Below are 27624 nucleotides of genomic sequence, written 5' to 3' on the forward strand. Positions count from 1 at the left end.
GCCATAATAAAAGGCTAGCTGGTATTTCTCCCTAGTGAAGGTGATAACTCTGTACACTATTAAAAGGTAAGAAGGGTAATTAAATATCAACCTACTCATTATTCCTATGGTAACAAGATAAAGATGAATTCCTGCAATCTTTTATGAGAAATTATTTTAATGATAAAGGATCTATTAAATGTTAAAAAGAGTTCCTGACCCAGGCGCTATCTTGATTAATAATGAGCGACACCAGCTACCGGAAGGGTTAGAGATCAGCTAAAGGACTCTGTGCAATTTGCATCTCTTCTGTCTGACTTAAAGGCAGTTCAATATCTGATCGCTGTCTTTTACTGAACTGTAAAACATCAAAAACAGAATAAAAAATTAACGATATAGAAATCAGGATTATAGATGAGCCAAATTTACAGTAGGAATGAAGAAAATCACATTTGCATTCCTATCTGGATCCAGTTTCCCTAGAATGGATCCATTTTTTCCCAGCACCCGGGGAGGAGCGGCACAAAGCAGACCAGACCAATACCTGCAGCCTGAGGAGCAGAATGTAGATAGGAACGGAGTGATTTGCTTCATTTCTACTGTAAATTCACTCATCCATTTACGAATACTTAAAAAGCATAAAAAGAAATTATATGGTCTAATAGCAGAACTCAGGCTTTGTCAACGAATCTAAAAAACACCAGGTAAGAGATTTATAACTGTTTCAGAATTTTTTAAATTTCATGTCCAAAATTTGTTTTCCAACCATTTAGCGAAGATTTGTGCAGCGTAGATGCAGCTCAAGCTTGGCAGTAGAGTTTCCGAGGGAACAGTCAAGCGTCCAGCAAGTTCCTAACACGAGTCCTGTTCATCAGAAAAAGGGCTTGTACAGAGAGCTTGGCAATAGGCCCTAAGCCTATATACTACTTTTTGAGCCTCTTTTTGCCACCATTTCTTAACAGCTGCAGAAATGGTCCACAACACAAAAAAATGCTAATCTTTTATGATTTTCCTCTGTCAGTTCCAATTCTGATTTAAAAAAAAAAAAAACACAACTGACCAAAATGAGGTTAAAAAAAATGTGGTAAAATAGCCTAAAAGCTATTCTAGATGACCCAATGAGTGGGGTAAGTAAACGCTGATCTGCATGTTTTGCGTTGGCTACGAGAAACGTGAACGCCATCACACTGCCATGGGAGAGTCATTGCTGTTATAGAATACATTATTGTATGGTAAATAGGTAAACACAATTCTGTTAAATCCTATTTAGGAGGCTCTGCTTACACTCCCAATATGTATGTAAGTAACAATTGATGTTGAGACTCTAGTAATTGAGCTGTTATATGGTCAATCTGATGGTGTGCTTGCAGTACATCATTGTGAACCTCTTGACACATGATATATTTTATTGTTATTTTAAATTGACAATAAAGGAAATATTTTAATAGTAAAAGCCTTTTGTTTGCCTGGAAAACATGCAGCTGTATCAGTACAGGAGCGTCAAGGTGTAAGGCACAGATGCTCTAGGCCACGCCAGATCGACTCCCCACACCACCGCATCAATAAAAGTAGTTTTTCTTCAAAATACTGGCACTGGAAGAAAGGCTGACCACCAAACGGGACACAGTGTGAGGCCTACAGAATATTGTCCGAGCACGGACAGTCTTTTGGGGACGTGTAAATGGCCCCTATAGGAACATTTTGTCTGGAACTACACTCACTTATATGTACAACTCAAAAAAGAATAAAATAAATAAAAACACTTAAAAAAATAAGCGAAGATTCACATTATACACTACTGAAGAAAAAGCTGCATTTATGTGTCAGGAGACAAAATGATGAATCTGTATAACAAAAAGGCAGCATAATATTTTTCCTATACAGCAAAATCTGTGCAGGTTTTTAAAGGGGTCTGAAAGTGCATAAAACAGTTAAAAGTAGTATAAAATATTTAGACTACCTGCCCAATCAAGGGGATAATTTTCATTCGAAGAGCTGAAATGAAGCGATGTTCTTTGCATATGTGTAGCCCTAAACCACAGGTAGATAAAAGGCGTCGGTGCACTCAGCCCTAATTAAATGCTCGCTATAGTAAAGCACTCGGCTTTTGAAGAATGTTCTTCAGCACCAATTTAGACTAGACAGTCTGAAAAGTGTATATAGAAGTAGGTGAGTGACAAACTTTTGTAAAACATCTACACATGAAAAAAAAATAGCTAGATTCATATTTAGCATTTTTTTTTTTTTAAAGGAAACACATACCATAAATGATGGTGATTATTATCTAATAACTTTCATGGTATAAAACTTTAGTATATTCATAAAAGGGATTTTTGTCTCCTCTTGAAAAAGTTCTTGAGTTGTCCACATGTGTCAAGTCATTTGACGTTATAGTCTGTTATTTGAGTGTCTTGAATACATAAAAGATGATTGAGGGTCATTTTGCATATAAAGATTTGCGTGTGAGACTCGTTTGCAGTGCCTTTACACAGCACAAGAAATTGAGCTGCTGGGCTGCATGAACAATACTTGTATTGTCTGTGCAGTCATGGAAACTGACAGGACGGATATGCATACTGTATATCTGCTCTGCCAGGCAATGCATGCTTACCATGCACTGCTTGTGATCTAAAAACTGACAGCACGGATATCTGCATATCCATGCTGTCAGTTTTCCTTGCTATCAGATGCACATTTAGTTTCTGCACAAGGAGATGTGTGGACAATAACAAATTTTAATGCTTGCTCTAAATATGCCATGAGCTGAAGATCAGGCATTTTTCGCTCCTTGGGACGATCAGCCACTGGGGGGTCTCTAGAAACACTGGTTGCCGGAAATTGACCTGTGTAAAAGGCTCTTTATCCACGATCGCTCATCATACCGGTGAACAGGTATTTTCCCCCCAACAGGACATTGAACAGTGATGGGACATAGATAATAAGATAATAAGACTGATTTTCCAAGTGAATGTTCCCACTGAAGTACTGCCCCTGTGTATTACAGCACATGGATTAGTGTTAGAGTGATAGAAAACAATCCCTATAATTGTACAGACAGATGGAAAGTGGTCATGAAGACATCCTCTTCGTAAGAAGCAGCTGGCATGGCTTCTCCCACCCCGCTGATCCACTGTTCCCATCGGGGAAAGCCATAAGCAGCCACATGTTTCCGCTCACGGCAACTGCAGGGAAAATGTAGCAATACAAACTGGCCATTGAAATGAAATCTACTCTAACATGTCTAAAGGCACTAATAGGGATATGGATAGAGGCTTCCCAAATCTAATATCTATTAACAATTGTCATTCATGGATGTATCGCTAGACATTATATATGTTAAAAAAGTCTCCCCTCCATTTCCTACACCAATACTCTGCACAGCACTTACTATATTCCCCACCAGGAACAATCATCTTATTATCATTAGAAGGCAGAGGATGGATTTAAAGATAATGGCTTTATTGTAGATAAGGAGGCGGCTTAAGGGCTTTTTACAGGGTCGGATAATCACCCAAATGATCATTCACACAAATGTTCATTCCTGGTCACTGCCCAGCATAAACATGCTCCGCGATCACATAACGGATAAAAAGTTCATTGCTGCTCACATCCTGATATTGTGTGTTAGCAGCAAACCCGCTTGTAATACAATCACCACAGGCCCCTTACGATCATTGCAAAAAAAGAGTGGTGGTGGTAGGGAGTTAGCACCAATCAGCTCTCTCCATAAGTTATTGGCACTTGTTAAGGGTGGGCAATGTGCAAAGAACCATCAAATAGGGCGCTGAAGAATAATTTGAAGGGTGGGGAAGATTACTGTTCAAATCTAATTTAGTATTTTTGGGTTGTCTGACAAATACTAGTCATTCACACACCTGCAAAATTTGTCCATAATTGCAGATCGGCAATTACGAACAAGTTAATGTACCATCGGCTTCTATGTGCCTATCCAAACGGCACACAATTTTGCGAGGGTGCAAGAAAAAAACACAAAAAAAAAAATTAATTGCGGCTCGGACACATAATAGATGTCTATAGGATTCAGCAGCCACAGCCCGTACAGCTCTGGGAGTTGGGTCGTGATATCACTATTTTATTCAGGAAGTGAAGCCTTCATGCAGTAGTAAGTGTAGGGAAAAAGCACTGTGCATTTCCCATATTAAGTGTACAGTGGTACCTTGGTTTAAGAGTAACTTGGTTTAACAGCGTTTTGGTTTAAGAGCTCACAGTTTTTCAAAATTGTGACTTGGTTTAAGAGCATTGTTTTGGTTTAAGAGCTCCCTGTACTGGGTGGGAAGGGGAGTGGGGGAGGTGCATGGTCTGCATAGCGGGGTCTACAGCACTGTACTCTGACCCAGGAAGTCTCATTCACCTTCCAAATCATAGCAGATCCACTTCAGGCTGGGGCTTACATCAGGGGACAGGACTGTGGAGGTAATCTCTTCATAGCTGTAACCCCTCTCTCCCCGGACAGAGAGCGCTGCATGTATGTGCCCACATCTGCCCTGCTCATTCCTTCATGCTCCCTGCAGTCTCTGTCAGCTCTGATTGGTCCATGCTGAAAATACCCCCTTTCCCATTGCTCTCATGTAACCACACAGACCTCTAACAGCAGCCCTCCTTCTCTATTCGAGCCTGTTGTACTACGCTCCTGCATTATGGGCATCTGCAGTTCCATTGTGTATCTACAAATTGCGGCTTTTTTTTCAGGTTTCTGCACTTACTCTATAATATATTATACACCACATGCTGATTTCCATACTGTACAGTAACTTATAATGGGACATATTCAGCTGTTTTTAAATGTTTGTTTCATTTGTTTTACATGTTATTCAGAATATAAATTCCCTATTTTTGGGGTGTGGAACCAATTGTCTGCATTTCAGTGATTTCTAATGGGAAAACTTGCTTTGGTTTAAGAGTGGATTTGGATTAAAAGCACAGTCCCGGAACGAATTATGCTCGTAATCCAAGGCACCACTGTATATTGTTGATTTGTATTACTTTGGGGAGGCAATATAATACTAATAAAAAAATTTCACCGGACTTCTTTAAGTAGATAACCATGGCCACTTTCTTCCAGAACCAGCACCACTTTTGTCCTTGGGTGTGGCTTTTGAATCTCAGTTCCATTGAAGTGAATGAAGCCAAAATGTAATACCACATACAACCTGAGGACAGGGGTGAAGCTGTTTTTGCCTCTAATCTTGGATAACCCCTTTAAATATGCTCAGTAGCTCAGTCAGAAAGCCTTGATTTTCATGTACACAGGAGGAAGTAGTAGTTAACCAGAAGTGGTTTTCTCACTGGCATTAAACACATTAGGTTGATATTCTGAAACCGAATTCAAAGAACAGCAGGTGGCATAACAACTATGTAACAGTTATATAATTCACTTTCTAGGCCTGGTTATCCTTATTACTCAAACTGACTTTTTGCCTGAAGAAGGGTCTTTATCGCCTGAACACACCTTTATACGCTGCATGGATAATAAATAAATAAAAAATACGTGCAAGAAAATTCTCTTCATGCCTGGTGTTCCCTACTCAACAGTGATTCCGTAGATGATGTTGTGGCTCCAAGACAGTGCTCGCTGTATCATTTGTAAACAGTGAAAGTGGAAGAAACTAAGATTTTTTTTTCTTTAGTGTACCTGTTGCAAAAAAAATACACATTTTTTTTAAGAAAACAGAGGTTGTGAACGTAAGCAGTTTTGCAATATTCTTGCTTATTTTTGTAAGTTTTCTATACATTATACATAGGGCAGTCTGTGGTCCATGCACCCCCTGTGCCGATATTTGGTCTATTTGGACCAAACACAGGAAATCACAGTCCTTTGTGTATTCACACAAGGTACCTGTACATTATATGCAGGTTTTATATCAGATGAGGGCAATTATATTATCAACTCTGCATGCTTACCAGGAGACAATGCTGTTTGTAATGCAACAATTCAGTCACTGTGTGGTTACAGAGGTTTTGAGGCTGTGTGACAGGAGAGCCGAACATTCAATGCGAGCACCCCCAGGATTCTTTGCTTCTGAATGTGGACGCGCAGCAGCTGTACACATGCACATTGAAAGGAGACACCTAGTGGCCATATGTATAATGTTGATTAAAACATGGGGGGGGGGGGGGTACATATTGCAAAACTGCTTTTAATCACAACCTCTGTTGATTTCTTTAAAATCAACTATGAATTTGGAACCACAACTGTAGGTTTTGGAGTGACGTGCTTATGTTGAAAAAGAGAAAGGAAAAATGATACAAAGAACTCTTGTTCAGTGATACACAAGCAGTCATGTGGCCCATGCTGTTGAGCTGTCCAAGTGTGGCCTGTAATAGCCCTGATGTATTGTTCTGAAATGACTGCTCTGCTTGTAGACTAGCTGTGAGATGGATTTCTATGTAAGAAGAAAGAAAATTACAGCCGTGAGACAAACCTCTGTATGATTTCAGGGGCAAAAAGTCGAATTTTAAAAGCAGAGATACATTTTACAAAACAATTTTTTTTTCACAAAAAAAGTATATAAACCCCGAAAAGGAATTTTTCTTGGCGTAACGCAGGAACTTCTAAACAAGCAAGATCTTATCTGTAAGTAACGTTGCCAGCCGGCGTTTTACTAATTCTCCAGCTGTTCCCAGAAACAAGACCCTGCAGAGCATACATTTCAGAGATAAATTTATCATTTCTCCAAAGTTTAGTTTCCCTCGCAATAGGAATGGCGCGTCTAAAACAAGCATGAGACCATCAAAGTCAGGACACATCAGCTGGTAAAGCATTTAACTGCTTACATACTGCAAAACAGACTGCAAAACACCAAATACAGCTGCTTACAAGCAGACAAATATATCCTCACCTTTGGTTGCAATTCGTACACACTGAGTCTTCGTTTCCTAATGGAAAATAAAAGAAAGCGTCACTGAGTTTCCATAGGCAAGGAATGGTAATTTAGCATTTAAACATGCATTCTTATTAAAGACATTTAAGGTGTTTATTAGACTTGTTATACATTTATCAGCAGTGGTATAAGTGAAAAGAGGGGCTAAATACCTCTATATCTGCATACAAACAGCCTGTACGCATGTACTTTCTAACTCCATCTGGTGATCCACAGCATGCAAAGTTTTGAATGAGGTATACAGTAAGGACACACATACAAGTTCCGTGTTTCGCACAGAACATGGATGTGGAAGGTCTGTAACGGAGTCCCCCTGCACAGGCAGCATCTCTGATATGATGCAGAGAGCAGGGGACCTGTATGAATATGCACCGCGCTGTAATAACAGAGCCACAGGACTGCTTCATTACAATGCGGCGCATAGCCATACAGTTTCTCTGCTCCCAGCATATTATCACAGATACTGCCCGGGCAGGGGAAGGACTCCTTTACAAACATTCCACATCCGTGTTCCGTATACGGCCTAAGGGTGCCTTCACACCTACCGGATCCACAGCGGATCTCACTTCTGCGGATTTGAAGCGAGAACCGCTGCGGATCCGATACCATTCACCCCTATGATAGCACATATTTGCAGCGGGATTGACATCCGGCTGTGAATATGTGCTTTAACTCCCTGGTGCCCGCAGCCCCGAATCCCCCCATCCCGGCCACATCCCCCCATCAGCCCAACCCGCCGTCGAGAGCATACAGTACCTGCTCGGCGGCGCGGCTGGAGTGAGGCTGCCGGCTTCGGTCCCGCTCAGATCAGACAGGAGCCGGGAGCTTCACTGCAGCCGCGCCGCTGAGCAGGTAATGTATGCTCTCGGCGCCGTGATTCGGGCGGCGGCGGGCTGGGGGTGGGCTGATGGGGGGGATGTGGCCGGGATGGGGGGATGCGGGCACCAGGGAGTGAAAGCACATATTCACAGTGGGATGTCAATCCTGCTGCGAATATGTGCTATCATAGGGGTGAATGGATACCGGATCCGCAGCGGTTCTCGCTTAGAATCCGCAGGAGTGAGATCCGCTGTGGATCCGGTAGGTGTGAAGGCACCCTAAAGCCTTATTTTCATGTTTCAAGATTAATGTCCCTGCACCAAACATGTGCTATGGACCGGAATTACTGCACTTCCGGCACCACCATTCGTTATGATACTGGGAGTTCCGAATCATCTTATATCTTCTTGGTAAAGCACCACAGCCACGTGGCTGCTCCTTACTCTGCTGCTTAGCACATAGTCTGTATTTACTAACTATGCACAGAACGGGGAAGAAAGGCTTAATGTGTAACTATTACTTTAAAAATAACTTCTGACTTGTCATAGCGACATGTCACAAGTGTGTATCGGTGGGGGTCCAGGTGACACTACCAGAATGCAAGAATGAAGGGGCAGACGCTTGAAGCAGCATGCTCTCTGCTTTTTCTTCTCTGTATAAACTGCTAACATGAGCCCTCTACATTATAATGGGAGCCTTCCCATTATACAGAATTGCTGGAAGTTCCATAGGCTCCCATTATAATTCCATAGACTACTCATATTAGCAGTCTTAGTGGAGATGAAGCAGCAGAGTGCATGCTGCTAGGTGCATCTTCCCCTTCATTTTAGCGATCGTCAGGGGTCTCAGCACCTGAACATCCACTGATACACCTTATGAAATGTCCCTAGGACACAGCAGAATTTTTTATTTTTTATGATAGTTACACTTTAAGGCTCTATTTTACACATTCTTACTCCTAGATTAGTACAAATCAGGAGACAATAATTAACTGCTGTTCTGTTTCCTTAGGACGGGCTAGTTTTCTTACCTTCCAGCAATTTCCTACAATGCTCTGTTTTATTATTGTTAATTTGGCGGTTTGGTGTACGGGGGGCGGAGTTATAGCCCCCGATGGACCGATCTTAACCCTCATCATGAATATTGAGGTGGCGCCCTGAAGTGATCTCAGCACAGCAGCTCATCACTGCAAAGTGCCAAAAGAATATTCATGAAGGGGGTGGACAGGCCGCCAAATTAACAATAATAAAACTAAAGTTTGCAGGTAAACGTTGCTGAGAATAAAAGGTAAGCAAACTAAATGCTTCCTCAATGATTCCTGCCCTATGTGAACAGCAGGTTCGATTTTCCTAACTTGTTGTTAGTTTCCCTTTAAAATTTTATTGAATACACAAATGTGAATGAAGTCCAAGGCAGAACTGCTCGATTTCAGAAGAAATAACCCGCACACAACTCTAATCCATGTGAAAGGTAGCTATATAGTAACTGTATGGTAGCTGATATGTAATAATTACATTTTAAGCAATAAAGCAGTATACAAACAACAAAATAGTGTCTTGCTTTTTTCACCCACAGGGAACGCTTTTAATAGCGTATTTTGGAAACATTCAGGTTGTTTTTTTTTTCCATATTAACTAATAAGTTGTGCTTGGCCTTCCAATAAATCCTCATCTAGTGAGAACTATTTGAATAGCGGCATGCTGTTGCATAATCATTTACATCTGCAATTTGACCTCTATTACTAAAAGGCCGACAGAAGAGTGTAGCAAAGCAATAATTTCACAGATCCAAAACTATCGAGACCCCAAACAAGAAGGAAGAAAACTCAAAAACTTAAATTTCCATTTGCTTATAAACATCCAGGTACAGATCCCAGCCATCAATCTTGCTGCACATCCCAGCAATTTCAACTAATCCCCAGACGCCTGGCATGGTGACTCTGTAACAAGGACGCTGCGATCTCCAGGAGGACCGTACTTATCTAGAGGAAGATTTTCAAATTGGATTTTAAAGCATCTAGTGCTATTGCACTTCATGCTGTGCTTTTCTCTTATTCACTTTAAACAAGGAAATCATTCACAGATAGCAGCTTTGGCCTCAGTCTTGCAGCTTTTTATTCATTTAGCCCAGTGCCTGCCCCTCCAAATTCTTGCAAGAGCCAGCAAGCAACAAGACACAAAAAAAAGCATATGTAGTCACCAAAACTGCACTGGGAATAAATATTTCTATTTTACAACACTCATGACACTGTGGGGGCCATATTTCTCTATAAGGAGAGCGCCAAACTGGCACGTGGAGTCTTAATGAAGCCCAGCATGCAGTTATCTTTCAGGCAGATGAGTGAGGGAGGTCGAATAAGACACTGACTCTTGCTTAAAAAAAAAAAAAAAAAAAAAAAAAAAGCGTAAAATTGCTTTCAAAAAATACTTTTTGGTACTGTACCTCTTGCTGAGAGAACATTGAATGCTAAACGTGTCAAATGGCCCAACAGAGCACAGAAAATAGTTTGATCTGCCAAAAAGCAGGAACAGCTCCCACAGTTAACCTGTCCACCATTCAGAGATAGGTCCATTACATGTTACGGAGGTTGTAGCCGCTGTTGTACGTGTTTGTCAGGAATGAGAAACCTGAACTGCAGGAAATATACTTAGATACCCAGGTTTCTGATTCTGCAATGAGATCCTGACTGGCTCCCTGATGGCATCCCCATAGCATTGGGTTTTCTTTTCTGCTGTTATATTTTCGTATTACTGGAACCACACTTCTAAACTACATTTTAACCTGAAACAAACTCAATATGAGACAAGAATTTGTTTTAATGAACATCTCTCTATCACCTTGGTGGAGAATGTGGGCATGTCCAGGTTCCACAGGTAAGATTTTTGACCAGTCTCCACCTTTAACTGCTGGCTACAAGCAGTGTTGACAATCGATCTCACTTATGTAATTCTTTGCTTTCTGTTTCAAAGAGCTTTGAAAGCAGTGAGACATGACTTTTTTTTTTTTAGGGTACCTTCACACACCGGATCCATTCTCAGCAAAATCCGCTGCGGATCCAGTGTGAGTGCATCCCTATGAGAATATATACTTGCAGCGGAATTGACATCCCGCTGCATGTATGTAAGTTAACCCTCCAGCGGCCAGAGCAAACATCAGCTCCTCCCCGCTCCGGCTTGCTTCGGTGGTTCTTGGCTGGACGTCCCACTCAGCCAATCAGTGCGCTACAGTGGCGCAGCGCACTGATTGGTTGAGCGGGACGAGCAGATGCGAGGAACCCCTGAAGCAAGCCAGAGCGGGGAGGAGCTGATGTATGCTCCAGCCACCGGGGGGTTAACTTACATACACGCAGCGTTATACCAATCCCGCTGCGAGTATGTATTCTCATAGGGATGCACTGACACTGGATCCGCAGCGTTGTGTGTGTGAAGGCACCCTTAAAGGGTTTAGAAAAACTTATATAAACATGCCTGCTTTCTTCTAGAAACAGCTCCACTCTTGTTCTTAGCATGAGTGTGGGTCTTGAAGTTCTTTTTTAAGATAAGTTATACTTTACTCTCAACCTGCTCTGGAAGTGGTACTGAAGAATTAGCTTAGTAATTGAGTTTGCAAAATGTTTTCCTATTTTTCTGTGTTATCCCTAGGACTGCCTGGAAAACATAGATGAAGCCTTTGACTGTATGCAGGTTTTCCAGGACCCCCTAGGGCGGCATAAACCTTCTCTAGACACACAGAGTTAAATGCAGAGTGTTCAGGCTCAGAGAAATTGCCAAACACTGACACTTTCATGAAGTTCACTCAACACTAATGAACACACAACTGATGTATCTAACATAATAAAGAATATTCTGCAATAAGAACAAAAGAAGATCATAGAGCAATATGCAAATTCATCCTCGAACTCACCTTCTCAACACTGCTCACGGCCTGAAAGTAGATGTTATAGCCTTTACGAGGAGCCAGAGGTGGGTTCCAGAATCCCTGATACGTTCTGTTGTCCCCAACAGTGAATGGTGCAGCTTCGGGAAGGTTAGAAGGAGGCAGTTCTGCAGCATAGTAATACGGGGAACCACCATTTCCAGCATTGTTGTAGGTAAGCGGAACCTTGTAACATTCCATCCCTCCAGTCTCCCTCTTTGTCCGATGGGGATGCAACTCTTCTACAACAACCTGGTATGCACTACAGGAAGGGAAACAACATTCTTTCACTCCTGCCACCAATAATGCAGTTATTTTCAATTTACATTACAGGAATGTATCACTCATAAAACAATATACTAATATATACTTTTTTATTGTAATCTGTTTATATTTTCCAATTTTATTTGATTTTTTTTTTAAATAATTCATGCAAATTACTATACTGTGAGGTATTTGGTTTTTAAAGCAGTAAGCATGGATCAAAGGGAACTGTACTCTAGAGATGATGCATTAACCAGTTTTTCACTTCCAAGAGTCGTAATACATGGCTGCTAGATCGCACTGCTAGATAGGCTCTAGATCATACATGCAGGGCTGCACAGACATTGTTAGTGATGTCTGTGCTCTTGTTTTATATAGAAAATAATAAACATGTATACTTCCCTCTCCACGCTACCCTGATGTCCTCCTGCCTGTTCCCCAATCTCTGCAGTGACCGGCTGTTCAGCCAATCACTGACCAATACAGGACAGCCCCATGACCAGTGACTGGCTAAGCAGTCTGTCACTGCAGAGACAAGCTCAGAAGTGCATCACCTATTACAGGGAGCAATGCTGATGATTTTTTAACATGTTGAAAGACAACAATCAGCTCCTTGGCTGATCGCTGCCTTTAATTACACGGGCCGATATCTTGTCAGATAATTGTCGCATGTAATAGGACCCTAAGTGGTTAACAATCCGCCAACAACATTGTGAATGCACTTCCCTTCTAATAAATATCACCTCTCCTAAAATCTTACTGCTCTCTCTACTGTGCTACCAGAAGGTACGCTCTGAGACCTGTTCAGAGGTTACTGTGCTAAGGAGGGGAGCTGTGACAGTGTTCAGCTACTGTAAAAAATTTTACATATAGTTTCTACATTTCAATAAAATCTTGCCTGTGATGCTAATGAGGAGGCTGCTGAAAAGTGATCTCTACAGAACAAAAAGTGTCAGTCTATGATGGAGCTCAGTGACCAAATGAAAAGTGTAAGGATTTTAGTTTTTTGGGTAATGACATGAAAAAAAAAACACTTAATAAGTCTGTCCTTCTCTGATTATATATTCCCTTAAATAAACCTGAAGTATTAGAGGAAAACAAACATATATTTGTTAAACAAATCAATAGGTATAGACAATACACTCAGGAACTTCGACCACAAGACAAAAGAGTCTAAGAAAATGATAACAGACATGGAACTTAGAACATTAGCAGAATATGTATCTGCAGGTTCCACTAACAGCACTTCTTCAAATTAAAAGCTTTCAAGCAAGATTGCCTGTTAAGGTGTTTTGTACTTTAAGATACTAGTGACTGACATTTTTCAGTATTCTAGGGTCTTCAAAAAAAAGCTAAGTGACTCTTATTACCTAAATTTATTTGGCTATTTATACAGAAAGGTATCATCAGATTTTTGTTAACCGAGAAGTCTGGATAGTTTTTTTTTTTTATTTAAAATCCAGCAAGGGCAGAAGGGAAAATCAAAGGGAAAAAATACTTACCTCTCCATGTACCCGACCCTGCTGATGGACAGGCCATTCATCCAATCAGTGGCTGGTGCGGTGTCCCACCCCAGTCACTCACTGGCTGAGAGGGATGTCAATCAGCCGGGTTATGATGTCCCAGAGGCCGACGGGGGTCCCAGAATGGCGATCTGGCACTGGACGAGGATGGGTGAGTAGTAGTGGTTATGTCTCCCCCACCCCTTCCAAAAATAGTTGCAGCCCCAGACTTCTCCTTTAACTCATGTTAAAGGCTAAAGGCAGTGCACAATTGAAACTATGTTGGCTACCAGTTTGCCCTCCCTGGTGCCTCCTAATTGTGTCTCCAGGTTCCTTGCACACTAATTGGCTGAGCGAGCCGTCAATTGGCTTGAAACCCAGAGACAGTAATAGATCAGTTGCAAACAACGTACAGTACATGTGAACATACCCCAATTATGATTACAAATAAAAAATCCTATAAAGCTCCTTTAATAAGCCACTATGACCCCTCCCTCTCATTACCTGGAAATTCAGGTAAACAAACCCTAACAAAACTAAACTCACACTATCGAAAAAGGTAATCAGCCATTACAATACATTAAAGAACTGGCTCTAGCTGTGGGCAGCTACCAGCATGTTCATAAAAATGCAGCTGAGGGCCATAGTTTTGTACGAGCATGCACATGGAAGATTTGGCACTGTTCTTGTAGGTTTTTAAACACGTGGTTACTATACAATACAGGGTCACAGTCATGTTAGAGATTTTGTTCAGATTCTGTATTTAAGATGCCGAAATCTAGACCACATATTTCATACCTAAATATCTCAATACATACACACACACACACACACACACACAAACTACATGTCCAGTTGACCTTTCCCCTCTCCATAAACAACACAGGAACCCTCAGACGTGCCTAATGTAATTGTGCATTGGGAGGACAGGTGGGAGATTTACCTGATGGCAGAATGATCATTAGCCCATCAGTTATTGAAGGTGTATGGACAACTTTAAGGGGTACCCCACCGGGAAGGGGGGGGGGAGATCTTTCAAATCAACTGGTTTGTAATTATAATTATGTAGGTTTGTAATTTACTTTTTATTTAAAATCTCCAGTCTTCCAGTACTAATCAGCTGTATGCCCTGCAGGAAGTGGTGTACCCTTTCCAGTCTGACAGAGTGCTCTCTGCTGCCACTTCTGTCCATGTCAGGAACTGTTTAGAGCAAATTCCCATAGAAAACCTTTTCTGCTCTGGACAGGGCACTATACAGACAGATGTGGCAACACTGTGCTTTCTGTGAGACCGGAAATAATACACCACTTCCTGCAGGACATACAGCAGCTGATAAGTACTAGAAGATTTTTAAACAGAAGTGCATTAGAAATCTATATAAAACATTCTGATGCCCATTCATTTGAAAGAAAAAAGTTTTTACTGAAGTATCCCTTTAACTCAAGAGCCCACTTATTCTCTTTACTTACTAGAGAGAAAACATATAAAGCGCTTTTCTATAGGACTCTATATATGCTAATACTTCATAAAATATAAAAACTGTGTTCAACATACACCCTCACTCAATATCTTTGCATAATGGGTATTTTAGTTTATACATTCCTGAATGGGTGAAAACATCATTTAGAAATTTAGTATTCAATGAGTCACAGTACAACGCGGCATGTACAGAGGACTCCTAGCAGATTACGCTCTTAGCTCAATGTTTTTACGCAATTTTCGTTAGCATTTCCCATTTGAAATATTATGGAGAGGCTCAAACCCAGGGCTGACCATTATGAATGGCTGTGGGCTCTGCTTAAGGCTCCAATTTGCAGTTGTCATATCATTAGAGACAGAAAGAGCTGACAGGCATCCCCACCTCCTGACCTTGCTGCAGCTTCCTCGCTATCTTGGCTTAGAGCTATACAGATCCAAACTCTAACTGACATACTGTAATTCCAGCACAGATGGACAGAAATCTGTCCACTGTACCAAAATAGCCTGCCTTGCATCTTTACAGTTGCTGAAGACGAGATCCTTGCAAATGTTTCAAGCAGATGGTAGATAACCTGGATTGTCTATCACTTTAAAAACCAATACAAAATAAACTTTCTAACTGACTTTGTTTAGTTATTTACACCTATATAATTAAAAGTCAGTGGAGCTTCATTTAGTCTCGAAACACAGGACTAGCCTGATATCCCTCCAACAGCCTAGTGTTTTCTTTAGCTGGTCTCCCTGAGATCAGTGATTGTTTTGCTGTGGTGGTCTACTAGGCATTGCTCCCACCTGTCTGTGGATGGATGCCTAGCCTTGGTAACCCTTGTCTTACTGTATGTTGTTATACTCGCAACAGAGTTATACTTTGGCTTTCAGGGGCCACCCTGGTGTTTCCCTATTTAGATCCCAAAGCTCGCAACAGAGTGAGGACTTGAGGGACTACGGATCAGGGTGGTTTGGTGCTCTCTCCACTAGGAGGCACCCCTTGACAACAGGCTTCCTTCTCTGGAGAGAGGGATATCTGGCTATTCCCGTGTTGAGACTCGCAACTGAGGCTCCACGGACCCCTTCTTTGCATATTCAAATTTTGTAGGGGGCAATCAGTGGAGACTCTTAAATGAGTACTCCATTGGATTTTTTTCACTGATCTCCCTGAGCTCAGTGATTGCCGTGTTTCATTGCTCCATCCTAGCCAGAATCCTGCTCCACACTGATAAGGAGAAACACCCTGTAAAAGCTGTCTGCAGATTGATACCTCGCTTTGGTATTTCCCTTGTCATATGGTGGTTTTGGTGGCCTCCTTAAAAGGAGCCATCCCTTTAGAAGCTCCTTTCCTGAAGCGATTTCTGGCTACTTCTATGTTTCAAGACTCTTAAGTGAGGTCCCACAGACAATTTTGCATATTTGTATTTGCCAGGGGGAAATGCATCTAGGTTTTTACTGTATTGAGTGCTTTTTACTGTATTGAGTGCTTTAACTGCCCATCTCGTCTACAGTGTCTCCCTGAGACCAGTGATTGTTTTGCCATAGTTATTCACCAAAGGGCAGAAGGATTCGTTAATATGTGATCAAATAAATATGTTTTTTTCTGGTAACTGTACCCTCTACTTATTCATTAACAATTTTATAGCTGGAAATGCAGAATTATAATAAATTATTAAAATAAAAAAAATAAATAAAAAAAATAGCAAGATGTAATGTTATATAAAGATACATACAATCAAATACAGCTTTCCCTAACAAATGGCAATTGTTTGTCTAAAGAATGTTAAAAGGCTCCCATTTCACTGAACTGTGTACAACACTACTGTAGTTTGCACGCAAGGCCTTTACCGAAGAGAATGAGATTGGGCATGCATGACCTCATCCCTACATGGTGTCTGCGCTTAGGCAGACAAGCAACTCTATATACAGTATGTGTCTACAGTACAAGTGGAAAGCACCAGGTTCACTGAGCTACCTTTCAGCTTGAGTATACCAACCATGCTTTCACTTATTCCCTAAAAATAAGTCATTAGGCACACAGCACTGCTTATTACCAAGTATTAGCTCTGACAATATGCACTTTCCTTAGACAAGCAGTGTTGAGAAAACAAAGGACAAATAATATAATTAAAGACTTCATGACTGCCATTTTAAAGTGTTTCCCCATCACTAAGTCATTTCAACTATTTAACTGGTGCCATCTGAGTAACCTAGCTGGCTTGCAAAGAATGAGTTGTGCGCCTTTATAATAATGTGCTGATATGACCAAAACTACCATGACAGATGCACAAATTCCCGGTAAAGAAAGTAACAGCTCTGAATCAAATAGGACTACTGAAGCTCACATACACACACACAAAGTAGCTCCTTCTGTCTATGTATGAAGCACAAGCCTAATTCAGCTACCAGATGCCAGAGGCATCAAAATTTAATAATCAATGTAGCTCAGCTTCTTCAAACCACGGAGGAGGAAAATGAATCCCATAATTGACAGAGACAGCACAGACTTGTAAAGTTCCAGAAAGACTTGTCACATCTACAATTACTGATTTCAGTAATGAGCCTTCTATTTAGCTACCAACTCTTGGCACAGAAAGGGAGAACCCTTCATCCAGGAAAAATCTGCCCACCATATCTGTCAAAAACAGCAACAAAAGGAGTAAGAGAAACGGAAAAGAAGAACATGGAAAATAACTGGACTGTACTTGCTGGAAGCAGAATTGTCAATGATTATTTTTCTCATACAAACTAACAATTAAAAGGAGCACTCCCAGATTTTTTATTTTTGTTATTGCAGAATAGACTATAATCAACATGGAGGTTCTTAAAGTGGTTTCCTGATTTAAACTGACTTGTCCCCTATTTACAAAGTAAGGGGCGAGTATGAAGGTCTCCCCCCCCCCCCCCCAAGGCTGGTTGATGTCAAAAGAAAACCCAAGTCACATAATGTAAGTAGGGATTCACAATGTATAGATGCAAGTAAACTATGTGGAGTAAATTACTGGTGGAGAGTTAGCATTAGGCAAAAAAAAAAAAAGCGTTTTTACATTACAATAAAAAAAAGTTTAGTTGACAAAACTCTTCTATGCATTTTATACAGAAAAGAAAATGAGACCTGCATTGGCACATACCTGATAGGAGCTCCTTTTGCCTGGGCTGGCCTGAGCAGGACAGTGATCGTGGTGGCAGTTTCATTAAGAGATGCATCAACGCCTTCATAATCAGGTAATGTAGGAGCTGTGTTAAAAGCAAGAGATTTATAAGTGAAAAAAGGGAAATCTAGCCTGCTGATATGTCCTTATTGCTCACAAGGCACTAAGGATGAAGGTAAATTTCTCACCTCCATCCTTGGTGCAGTTTCTGTACAGTATGAAGTTATATCCTTAGGGTAGTAAGGTGGTTTGTTGCACTGGGGGCACGACTACCGCAAGAAAACAGACATCTCTGGAAAGCTTACGAGCTTATCCAAGTTGGGAAAGCAATAATATTAAACTGTGTTCACATATGCGTCAGTTCATAGCCCCAGTAGCAGATTCAAACATGTTTTGACAGGAAGTATAGTGCTACAAGCAGCTCTATGCTTTAAATCAACATGACACACTCCATTATAAGTCAATGTGGTTCACTAGGCACCAATGGCATTTTTGTACTACAAATCCAACATTCCCTACTGGGGTCCTTTATGAATAGATTTCCTGATGCAAATGTGAACAAAGTCTTACAGGCGTATTCTACTCAGGTAAAATACATGTTTAATCATCCCCCTCTTGGAGACTAACAATTCATTTCATACTTATCATCTTCAGTCTCCTTCCCCCAGTTCAGGGCCTGCTACTTTCTGCTGAAGACACAAAAATGTATGTGATCTGTTCACTCCGCCACCCTCTCCTTCCCCCTCACTTCCGAGATGGCTCATAAAAACAGCATCACTGGCCGTCTGTCTCTGCACTCTGTAATGCTAGAATGGTCAACACAGTGAGATCAACAGAAATCTGAACTTAGATGAACCCTCTTGCCATTAAGAGTGCAGAGACAGCCAACCGGGGATACTGTTTACATGAGCTGGAGGGGGTGGAGGGGGTTTAGAGCCGAGATGGAGTAAACAGCTCACACACAGTTTTCTGTGTCTTCACAGCAGGCTGAGAAGACAGCAACAAGTATGGAACAAATTATTAGTCTCAGGAGGGGATGATTACACAGTATTTTACCCAAGTGGATTAGCCCTTAAAAATGTCCTGGGTTCACAGTGAAACTATTTGGGTCAGAAGAGGAAACCATAATAAATTGCATTGATTTCTGACTGATTACCTGATATGTTGGTGGTGACATTAATGGCTGTAGCTGGTCCAAATCCCTTTACTGTACTAGCTCGTATGAGAAACTGGTATGTAGTGCCTGGGTGCAGCTGAGAGAATACATGGTGTGTGCTGTTCCAAAGCTTGGTCACAGTCTGGGGAGGACCTGCTACAGGAACTGCTGGGTCAAATGATCTTATACTGTTGTATTTCACCTGTCAAAATAAAAAGAGCAGTTTAGAACAGATGCAATGGCACACTTTGCACTTTCATATAATTTATGTTTAGTACTTATACAGTCGCCAAATTTCACAGTCCGCTAATAAGACTATGAATTCACTGGTCCTATAGTCTCCTAATGATCCTTATGTTGTGTAACTTATTGGGAAAAGGCACAATGATCAGCACAGACGGCTCTGCACCTGTCCAAGGTCTTCGCTATTCTCATCACTACTCTGCCCTTCATGATGGTCCAATAACCTCAAGCTGTTAAGAACTTGCTAACAACAATCTGTATAAACGGACATGATTAATTATGGCTATTACTTTAAGACAACATTTCAGCAGATGTATGCAGTGGTACCTCGTATTGAGTGATAATGCCATTTGGCTCTGTTGGTTCATTCCAATTCAAGAAGATCTTGTCTTCAAAAGGTGTGCCCTTCAGTGAAGAGAATGGGACAAGGCCAGGTACTGGAAAAACAAATTTGCCAATTTTTAGCGTGCGATACTTGTAATGTTGTTAGAATGATTTATTCCTTCTTAAATCTCCAACTAAACTACAGGGCACTTTATTTAACACTTAACACTTATTCATCACTTTCATTTTGTGTGCTTAGACAATGCAATCATAAAAAAGCAATTCAATAACGCACTAGGAAATAGGAAACAAAGCCAAGTTGCCAAGAGAAACATAGAAAGTTCACAGAGATCTGATAAGGATCCTTAGAAATGTTGATTCAAAACCCAAGGGGGCAGAGTAACTGAAGCCGCTAGTGGAGCTGCAAATTCTACAGTATAATGAGAGCCAGCAATCCTTACCTTAGAGAGATTGGACATAGTGCTATTGCTAGGAACACTTAAAGAATGTACTTATGCCCCAAGAATGGTGATATGTACAATGGCTGCTAGGGATTTTAAAATACTACATTTCATAAGCATCTCTTAAAGGAGAGGTCTGGCTAAGTATTGTATTGCCCCCAAAAGTTATACAAATCCCTGATATACACTTATTACGGGAAATGCTTATAAAGTGCTTTTTTTCCCTGCACTTACTACTGCATCAAGGCTTCACTTCCTGGATAACATGGTGATGTCACGACCCAACTCCCAGAGCTGTGCGGGCTGTGGCTGCTGGAGAGGATGATGGCAGGGGGACACAGGGCACTGGAGGGACACTGAGCATTCCCCTGCCATCATCCTCTCCAGCAGCCACAGCCCACACAGCTGAGAGTCGGGTCATGACATCACCATGTTATCAAGGAAGTGAAGCCTTGATGAAGTAGTAAGTGTAGGGAAAAAGCACTTCATAAGCATTTTCCGTAATAAGTGTATATTGGTGATTTGTATAACTTTTAGGGGGCAATACACTACTTTAATACAAAATTTTGCCGGAAACCTCCTTTAACGGCTATTCACATTTGGCTAGCAACCAAGCAAACTTCTTGATGCTACAAATAATTCTCTATATCTAAGGGCCCTATTCCACAGTAACGATAATCGGCCGGATCGGCCCCATTTGGCCCGATTCGGCCGATTATCATTCGGTGAAATAGAGAGAGCGATCAGCCGATGATCGTGTCATCGGCTGATCGTTCATTTAGGGCCAGACCTAAAATCATTGTTCCCCCACCGCGCATCGTTACGGTTGAATAGCGGTGCGCGGCCGACGATTTGACAAGCAGCAGCAGCATACATTACCTGTCCAGGCTTCTTCTCCGCGCTGTCTTCATCCCCAGGTCCCACGCGCTCTATCTTCAGAATGGCCGGTCAGCTGACGGAGCGCTCAGCCAATCACAGGCCGGGACCGCCACGGCCTGTGATTGACTGATTGTGGCCTGTCAGCTGACAGGCCATTCTGAAGATAGAGAGCGCGGGACCCGGGGATGAAGACAGCGCGAAGAAGAAGCCTGGACAGGTAATGTATGCTGCTGCAAGGACATCGGTAACGATGTCCCTGCAGCCCTCGCTCAACGATCATCGGGCCGTGGAATATGCCCAGTAAACGAGCGGCGATCTAGCAGATCGCCGCTCGTTTACATCGTTGATCGGGCCCTCCTCGGCCCGTGGAATAGGACCCTAAGAGCTATGTACCTTTTTGTATGCATATAGTTATTCTACTGTTATGTATAGTTACTAAAGCTGCGCGCAACTGGAGCATGCTTGAGCTTGATCATTTGGCATTTGACTACAGGTGGCTGTAGCCCTAAGGAGTCCTGGAAAAAAATGAATACACAAATAGGCCATAGGCTGTATCCATGATTACCAGGAGACTCCCTAGGACTGCATCCAACAGCCACCGGTATTAAAATGGCAGCGATGGGCTTGAGCATGATTGCGATGCACTAGTTTCTAATAGTTGAACAAATCTTGCTGATCCACATAATTTGGTTGCCCTCTTCCTGTACTATGATACAAATTAAATGTTTCTGGTAAGGCTATTCACCATGCTAAGCCTCAAACATGAAAGGTCTAAAGGTACACAGGGGAATGTGTGAAGAGTTTCACACATTTCATACTGCAGCTGGACATATGTGAAGCATTAAAGAGTAGTATGTGTTCTTGTGACCTCAAAAAAGGCTTATTCGCCAGAAGGTACTTTTATAAAATACATTATCTTGCCTGTTAGATATCGGCCGCTACGAACGATATTTGTCCCGTGGAATAGAGTGCAACGATCAGCCGACATCGTTCATGTCGGCTGATCGTTGCAGTCGCTTGTTTTTCAACATGTTGCTGATATAGCAGCGATCTGCTGCCGTCGCTCCGTTGAATAGGAGCATCGGCAGCAGACGCTGTTATATCCTATGGGCTGCCGGGACGATCAGCGATCCCCCGGGCAGCCCCCCCAGCAGCTCCCCGCCGCCCCTCCCGCACTCACCCGCTCGCTGACGCCGCGCTGAATAGCGGCGGCAGCGAGCGGGGAACGAGGAGCAAACGAGCGCTAATAGCGCTCGTTTGCTCCTCCAAACGACTCGTGTAATAGGGGCATTAGTCATTTTGTAGTGACATGGTTTCCAACTTTGTAAATCTGGAGCTTGTCTTCAACACATTATGTCTTGGAAATAAGAAAGGTGACCGAAGAGATGAAAGCATTCCCAAACTAGGGGAGGACATGTGACATGTCCTTTTGTTCAGACAGATGAGCTGTCAGCTGAATCTTCGGGTAAAGAGCAGAGAGGCAATTCCTTGTCTTTCCCCTGTTTGACATGTGAGTGTAGAGCACTAGGGGCCAATGTATGATGACAGGCTGTGCATATCTTATGTTGAATGGATTTATCCTGCCATGGGCTCTCCCTTCTTGATGGGACTTTATTGCTGCAGCACATTTCTACAATCTACTAATCCAGTACCAGGGAAAACATGATAAAGCTAATTACATTTAAGTTTAATACCGGCCACAAAAGTTTTTTTTTTTTTTTTTTTTTGAGAAATCAACAGGGGTTGTGATCACTAGCAGTTTTGCAATATACTCTCGTACACAATAAGCAAAAAAGAAAAATGAAAACTGCACTCACCAGCACGGATGAAAGACTTCTTTATTCTTTATGAATGTGCTGACATCATGGAGGAGACGCCAGCTAGGTGCGGGTAACAGTCTTGTTTTGCGCTACTGCGATTTAGTGGACCGAACGCGCAGTGGTGCGAAACAAGCCTTTTACCCACACCTAGCTGGCGTTTGCTCCACGATGTCCGCACATTCATAAAGAATAAAGAAGTTGTCTTTCATCCATGCCGGTGAGTGCAGTTTTCATATTTCTTTTTTGCTAATTGTCTTTGTCGAAGATTTTTCTACGACTAGCACCAGCCAGCACATCCCCAGCTGTCACCTGTTTGCTATAGGGTTCTGCTCTAGACTATAGTGCCGGCCATTCTTTGCCTTGTTGTTATACTCTCGTATGCATATGGCCAAACTAGTCTATGTTCCCTCTGTGCTGATATTTCGTCTTTTCCCTGTTCAAAAAAAAAAAAAAAAAAAAAGAGACCAAGTACAGTCCCAGAGTCCTAGTCTTTTGCGTGCTTACAAAAGAAAAGACACCTTTTCATCATGCAGGTTGTATATCAATTGAGGGTTAATTATAGTTTCAACTGCATGCTTACGAGGAGACAATGCTCTATATTATGTAAGAGTTCAGTAAGTATAATGCTCTTTGTTATGTATTAATTCAGTCAGTATAATTTCACTGTATGGTTACAGAGGTATTGGTGCTGTGACAGGAGAGCCGACTATACAATGCGACCACCCCCCAGGATTCTCTGCTACTAGATGTGGACGTGCAGGAGCTGCACACATACACAGTGAAAGGCAACATCTAGTGGCAATATGTATAATGTTGATTTAAATATAGAAAACTTAGAAAAACAGAGGGAAAAATAAGTAAATTGCAAAACTGCTTGCAATCACAACCCCTGTTGAAAATTGTGACAATAAGTGTTATAAGAATCTCCAGTTTTTTATCCTACCCACAACATTACCAAGACTAGGAATACATAAAATTGTTCATTTAAGCCACTTCTTTATAACAATAAAGTCAGGCACAGTCTGACAGCAGAGCAGCCACCAAAGTGAGCATTACTTGACAATTTCTTAATGTGTGAAAAAGACAATGTGGGAATCTTCCCAAGAACTGAAGTCTCAAGAAACAAAACACAACCTCGGCCATTAAAGGACAAGAGATATTTCGCGGATCATGTACTTTAACACATTAACTTGGCATTTTGTTTTCTTGAATAGGCTTGTGTTGTAAACGTTGAAGCATTTTTCACTTTCCATAAAGTAAACCATGGCCAGACAAAGAGAAACTCATATATAAAACATGGAATAAACATCACGTTTTCTATAATGATGTACTTACCATCTTCATCTGTTTGAATAATGGTCTCTTCACTTTCCTTGCGGCCCTCTGGATTAGTTAGGATCATTTTTAAGCTAACGTTAGTATAAGGTGGAAGGTGGTCAACCACATGCTGGGGAGCTTTAGGATCCATGTCTAAGCAATCAGCTTTATTAAATCCGTGGCCCATGTAGTAGTGATAGCAAATGGTGACATTAAAGGTATGACAGCGAGTAATATTATAGCCCAGAGACTCCCAATCAACAGCAATCCGTCTCGACTGGATCTCTGCAATCTTCAGTGTTTTAGGTGTTCGCATTGGTTCTAAACAAAGAAGGAAAAAAAAAAACACATTGTAAATTGTGTGAGGGACCATTATCTAAATTTCACATTTCACAAGGGAGCTGAACCCAGAGCCTCATGTTTCTGTATAGCATACAGAGATGATGCTTTATTTAGGCCTCTAGCAGTATACTAGAGCTGCTAATAGATACCCCCCATACTAACTCTGTCCCAGTCTGCTGGAAATTCAAAAGTACCATGATTTATTCAATATATATTTAAAAAAGGAAAATGTCATATTCCAACGCGTTAACCTTAAAGGAAACTCTGGTTAAAGATTTAACCTTGTTCAATCCCCACCCATAATCTAAACTTGTTTGGAATAGGTTCCGTTCATATTACATGAATAGGGCCATTTGTCTGAAGCACATCCTAACATAACACCCTGAAGCTGCTGAAAATCCTCACTGCCTTGACCACTCTGTCTCTACTCCTCTGTCCTGCCCCTCCCTTGTGAGACAGAGGTCATGTGATCTTTTCTTTTGCCAGGCAAGCTGTAAGACCTCATCTGTTACCCCGTCCACCACTGACATCACACAGGGATCACCTGGCCTAGCGCAGATAAACAAAAGCCTCTTCTGAGTAGTGTAGGGGAAAGGAGACACTGTTGTTTCAGCTTTCTCTTTAAACTATTTATGTAGATGAACAGATGCTGTATTTACTGTGCAGATACCGCAAGACAGGAGCAGTTGGTTCTAAGGTGCTCGAAGATGTAGTTTGCCATGATGTAAAACTCGAATCCTTTATAAAAGTTTGAATCTGGGGCTAGAAGCAGCATAAAAAAGTGGGAAAGGTGTCAAACAATCAGTGGGGGATAGCTATGTGCACCTATATGCTTTTTGTGCATCTTAGTTTTTCCCCAGTTCAAGCTAGGTTTGGTAAACACACACACACAGTACCATTACATACAGTGTTCAGTACAGATCATCATTGAAAAAAAAAAAAAAAAAAGAATCAATACTTCACAACTCTAGACACACACTAGTCGTAATACAAGTAAATGTACTTAAAATTTTCAGTCACACAGAGAAAAACTACAAAGCTTACAGCAGGTAAGGACCAAGAAAAGACAGCTGCAGCTCTGACAAGATGCCCCCCTTAAGGTGAACCACCGTTGCTGTTTTGTATAACATCCTGCAGCGCAGAGATCTTCCCTGTGGGTTTTTAATCAATGTTTAAGATTCAACAACATTAAAGAGGAAATGTTAATTAATAGCATGATCCATTTTAATAGTGCTTGGAGCAGATGCATGGGGATGTGAGGAGACAACCATGCAGCTGTCGCTTTTAATTTTTTTGCTTAAGAAGTAAATTAGCCGATACATCATACTAGAAAAGCATCAATATCGCCTGGATTGCCATGAATCCTCTTGCATGCCGATTCATTCAGCTAATTGAACTAATTGCTCAGTTAAAGTACCAGTCTCTGGGATGACACAGCTTTTAATAGCCATTTACTGCTGCTCATAGCCAAGTTTACTGCACAAAGTTGACAAAATGCAAGAGCTAGAAAATATAACAAGTTGTGTCTGTCTATAACTCGCTTAGTAAGTGAGAGGGGAATAATTTCTACACCCTGTATGCAGGGAAAATAATTTTCAGTTTTGTACTTGGTGTTCGGCTATCAGTTATCTCTCCTGCCAGCCGTAAGCCGTGGCAAGAGTGTTCTTGCTGCAACTTTTCTCCTTGATCAAAGGGGTCGATGGAAAATGGAAATTGTGATTTTCCATCATGCCTGACCCCTATTACCACCGCAATCATCAGTGGTTTTTCAGGAAAGCCCAATACACCTCAGATTGAGGGACAAATCCGCCACAAGTGGCGGGTATGGCCAACTAAGTTCTAAAGTGTATGGGGGCCATGAAAGGCCCATAATAATCTGTCTGAAATTGATGCACAGTATATACCACTATTCATGCTGACTGTATATGACCACCAAAACATGTAAAACGTTTCTGACTACTAGGTAAGTGATCCAGTGAAATCCAACCTCTTTCAGAAAACCCCCACTTTTTCTATGTTAGATTTTCTACTCTAGGCCAAAAGGTGACTCTTTTCTTTACAATCTGCTGTCCACCGCCTGTTGTCAATGCCAATCTGTCTCTAGTAACAGCCTCAGCAAAAGGATTGCAGGAAGTGAGAGTGTGGCATACCAAGTGCCTCGTGGAAGAGAAATCCTGTGAACCTGCAAGTTGTAAGCCTCCAGACCATCTGAACTGTCTAAGGAGCTCAGTAACAGCACGAAAAGCACCACAGAAAGGTTAATCTAATAATGTTTACACATTTTTTTACTTTTTTTTTTTTTTTTTTGAAAGGACAAGTACATTTATAAATAAATAAATATGCAGCATGTAAACAAGACTTCTACAAATCCCATCCACTTTACTGCAACTGTGATATGCTTCATCTTTTCTTCAGTGTATCCACCTTGTGTGAACATACCCTAAAGGCAGACACTTGCTTTAGATTCTAGGAAGATCACATGAACTGTGCTATTACTCTTGTGCTAACAATCAAAATATGAAGATTGTTGAATGGTTGAGTCTAATGTTAAAAGCCTCTGGTTGTCAAATGTACCATAACGATAAATTCACACGGACGGATCCGCAGCTAATCCGCAGCTAACTCGCAGCTAATAGGCACTAACCAAACATGCTGCTAAAAACGCACTAAACCTAATGGAATCATTACCACAGCTGAATCTTGTGTGGGAATACTTGCAGCTTGAAACTCCTGCGGATTCGCCTGTGTGAATTTACCCTTAGGGTACAAACACACACGGCATATACGCTGTGTATTTACTGCTGCGATACGCAGCAGATTAGATGTAAATAACTGAACACAGTATCAAATCTGCTGCGTATCTACTGTGTGTGTTTGTACCCTTAAGGAATGTTTCAAATCTCAAGAATATCATAGACAAAGTCTCTACTCCTCTGCTGACCCCATAACACTATTTTTTTGTCACTAGAGCTCAATTAGTTGATGCAATGGATTTCCACTCGGCTGGAAAACACCAGCAGGACAAGACCAAATCCCCGGGCTGCAATCAATCTCTTTGTTTCCCTTGTGGTATCATCACTCA

At 41.5% G+C, this 27624-nt stretch overlaps 1 protein-coding gene across 7 annotated transcripts in view; it reads right to left on the minus strand.

Moving 5' to 3' along the window:
- Positions 1–27624, minus strand: part of PTPRK (protein tyrosine phosphatase receptor type K) — a 255773-nt gene that overhangs the window by 72524 nt on the left and 155625 nt on the right. For all 7 annotated transcript variants that reach the window (XM_069974941.1, XM_069974940.1, XM_069974946.1 and 4 more), the window contains exons 8-13: positions 24219–24521; positions 19727–19836; positions 19157–19358; positions 17980–18085; positions 11604–11877; positions 6840–6876 (exon numbers count right to left, since the gene is read on the minus strand). In XM_069974941.1, the coding sequence (XP_069831042.1) occupies positions 6840–6876; positions 11604–11877; positions 17980–18085; positions 19157–19358; positions 19727–19836; positions 24219–24521 (1032 nt within the window). The remainder of the gene's footprint in view (positions 1–6839; positions 6877–11603; positions 11878–17979; positions 18086–19156; positions 19359–19726; positions 19837–24218; positions 24522–27624) is intronic.

Source organism: Dendropsophus ebraccatus, chromosome 6 (genome assembly GCF_027789765.1).
Source record: "Dendropsophus ebraccatus isolate aDenEbr1 chromosome 6, aDenEbr1.pat, whole genome shotgun sequence".
NCBI lineage: Eukaryota > Metazoa > Chordata > Amphibia > Anura > Hylidae > Dendropsophus > Dendropsophus ebraccatus.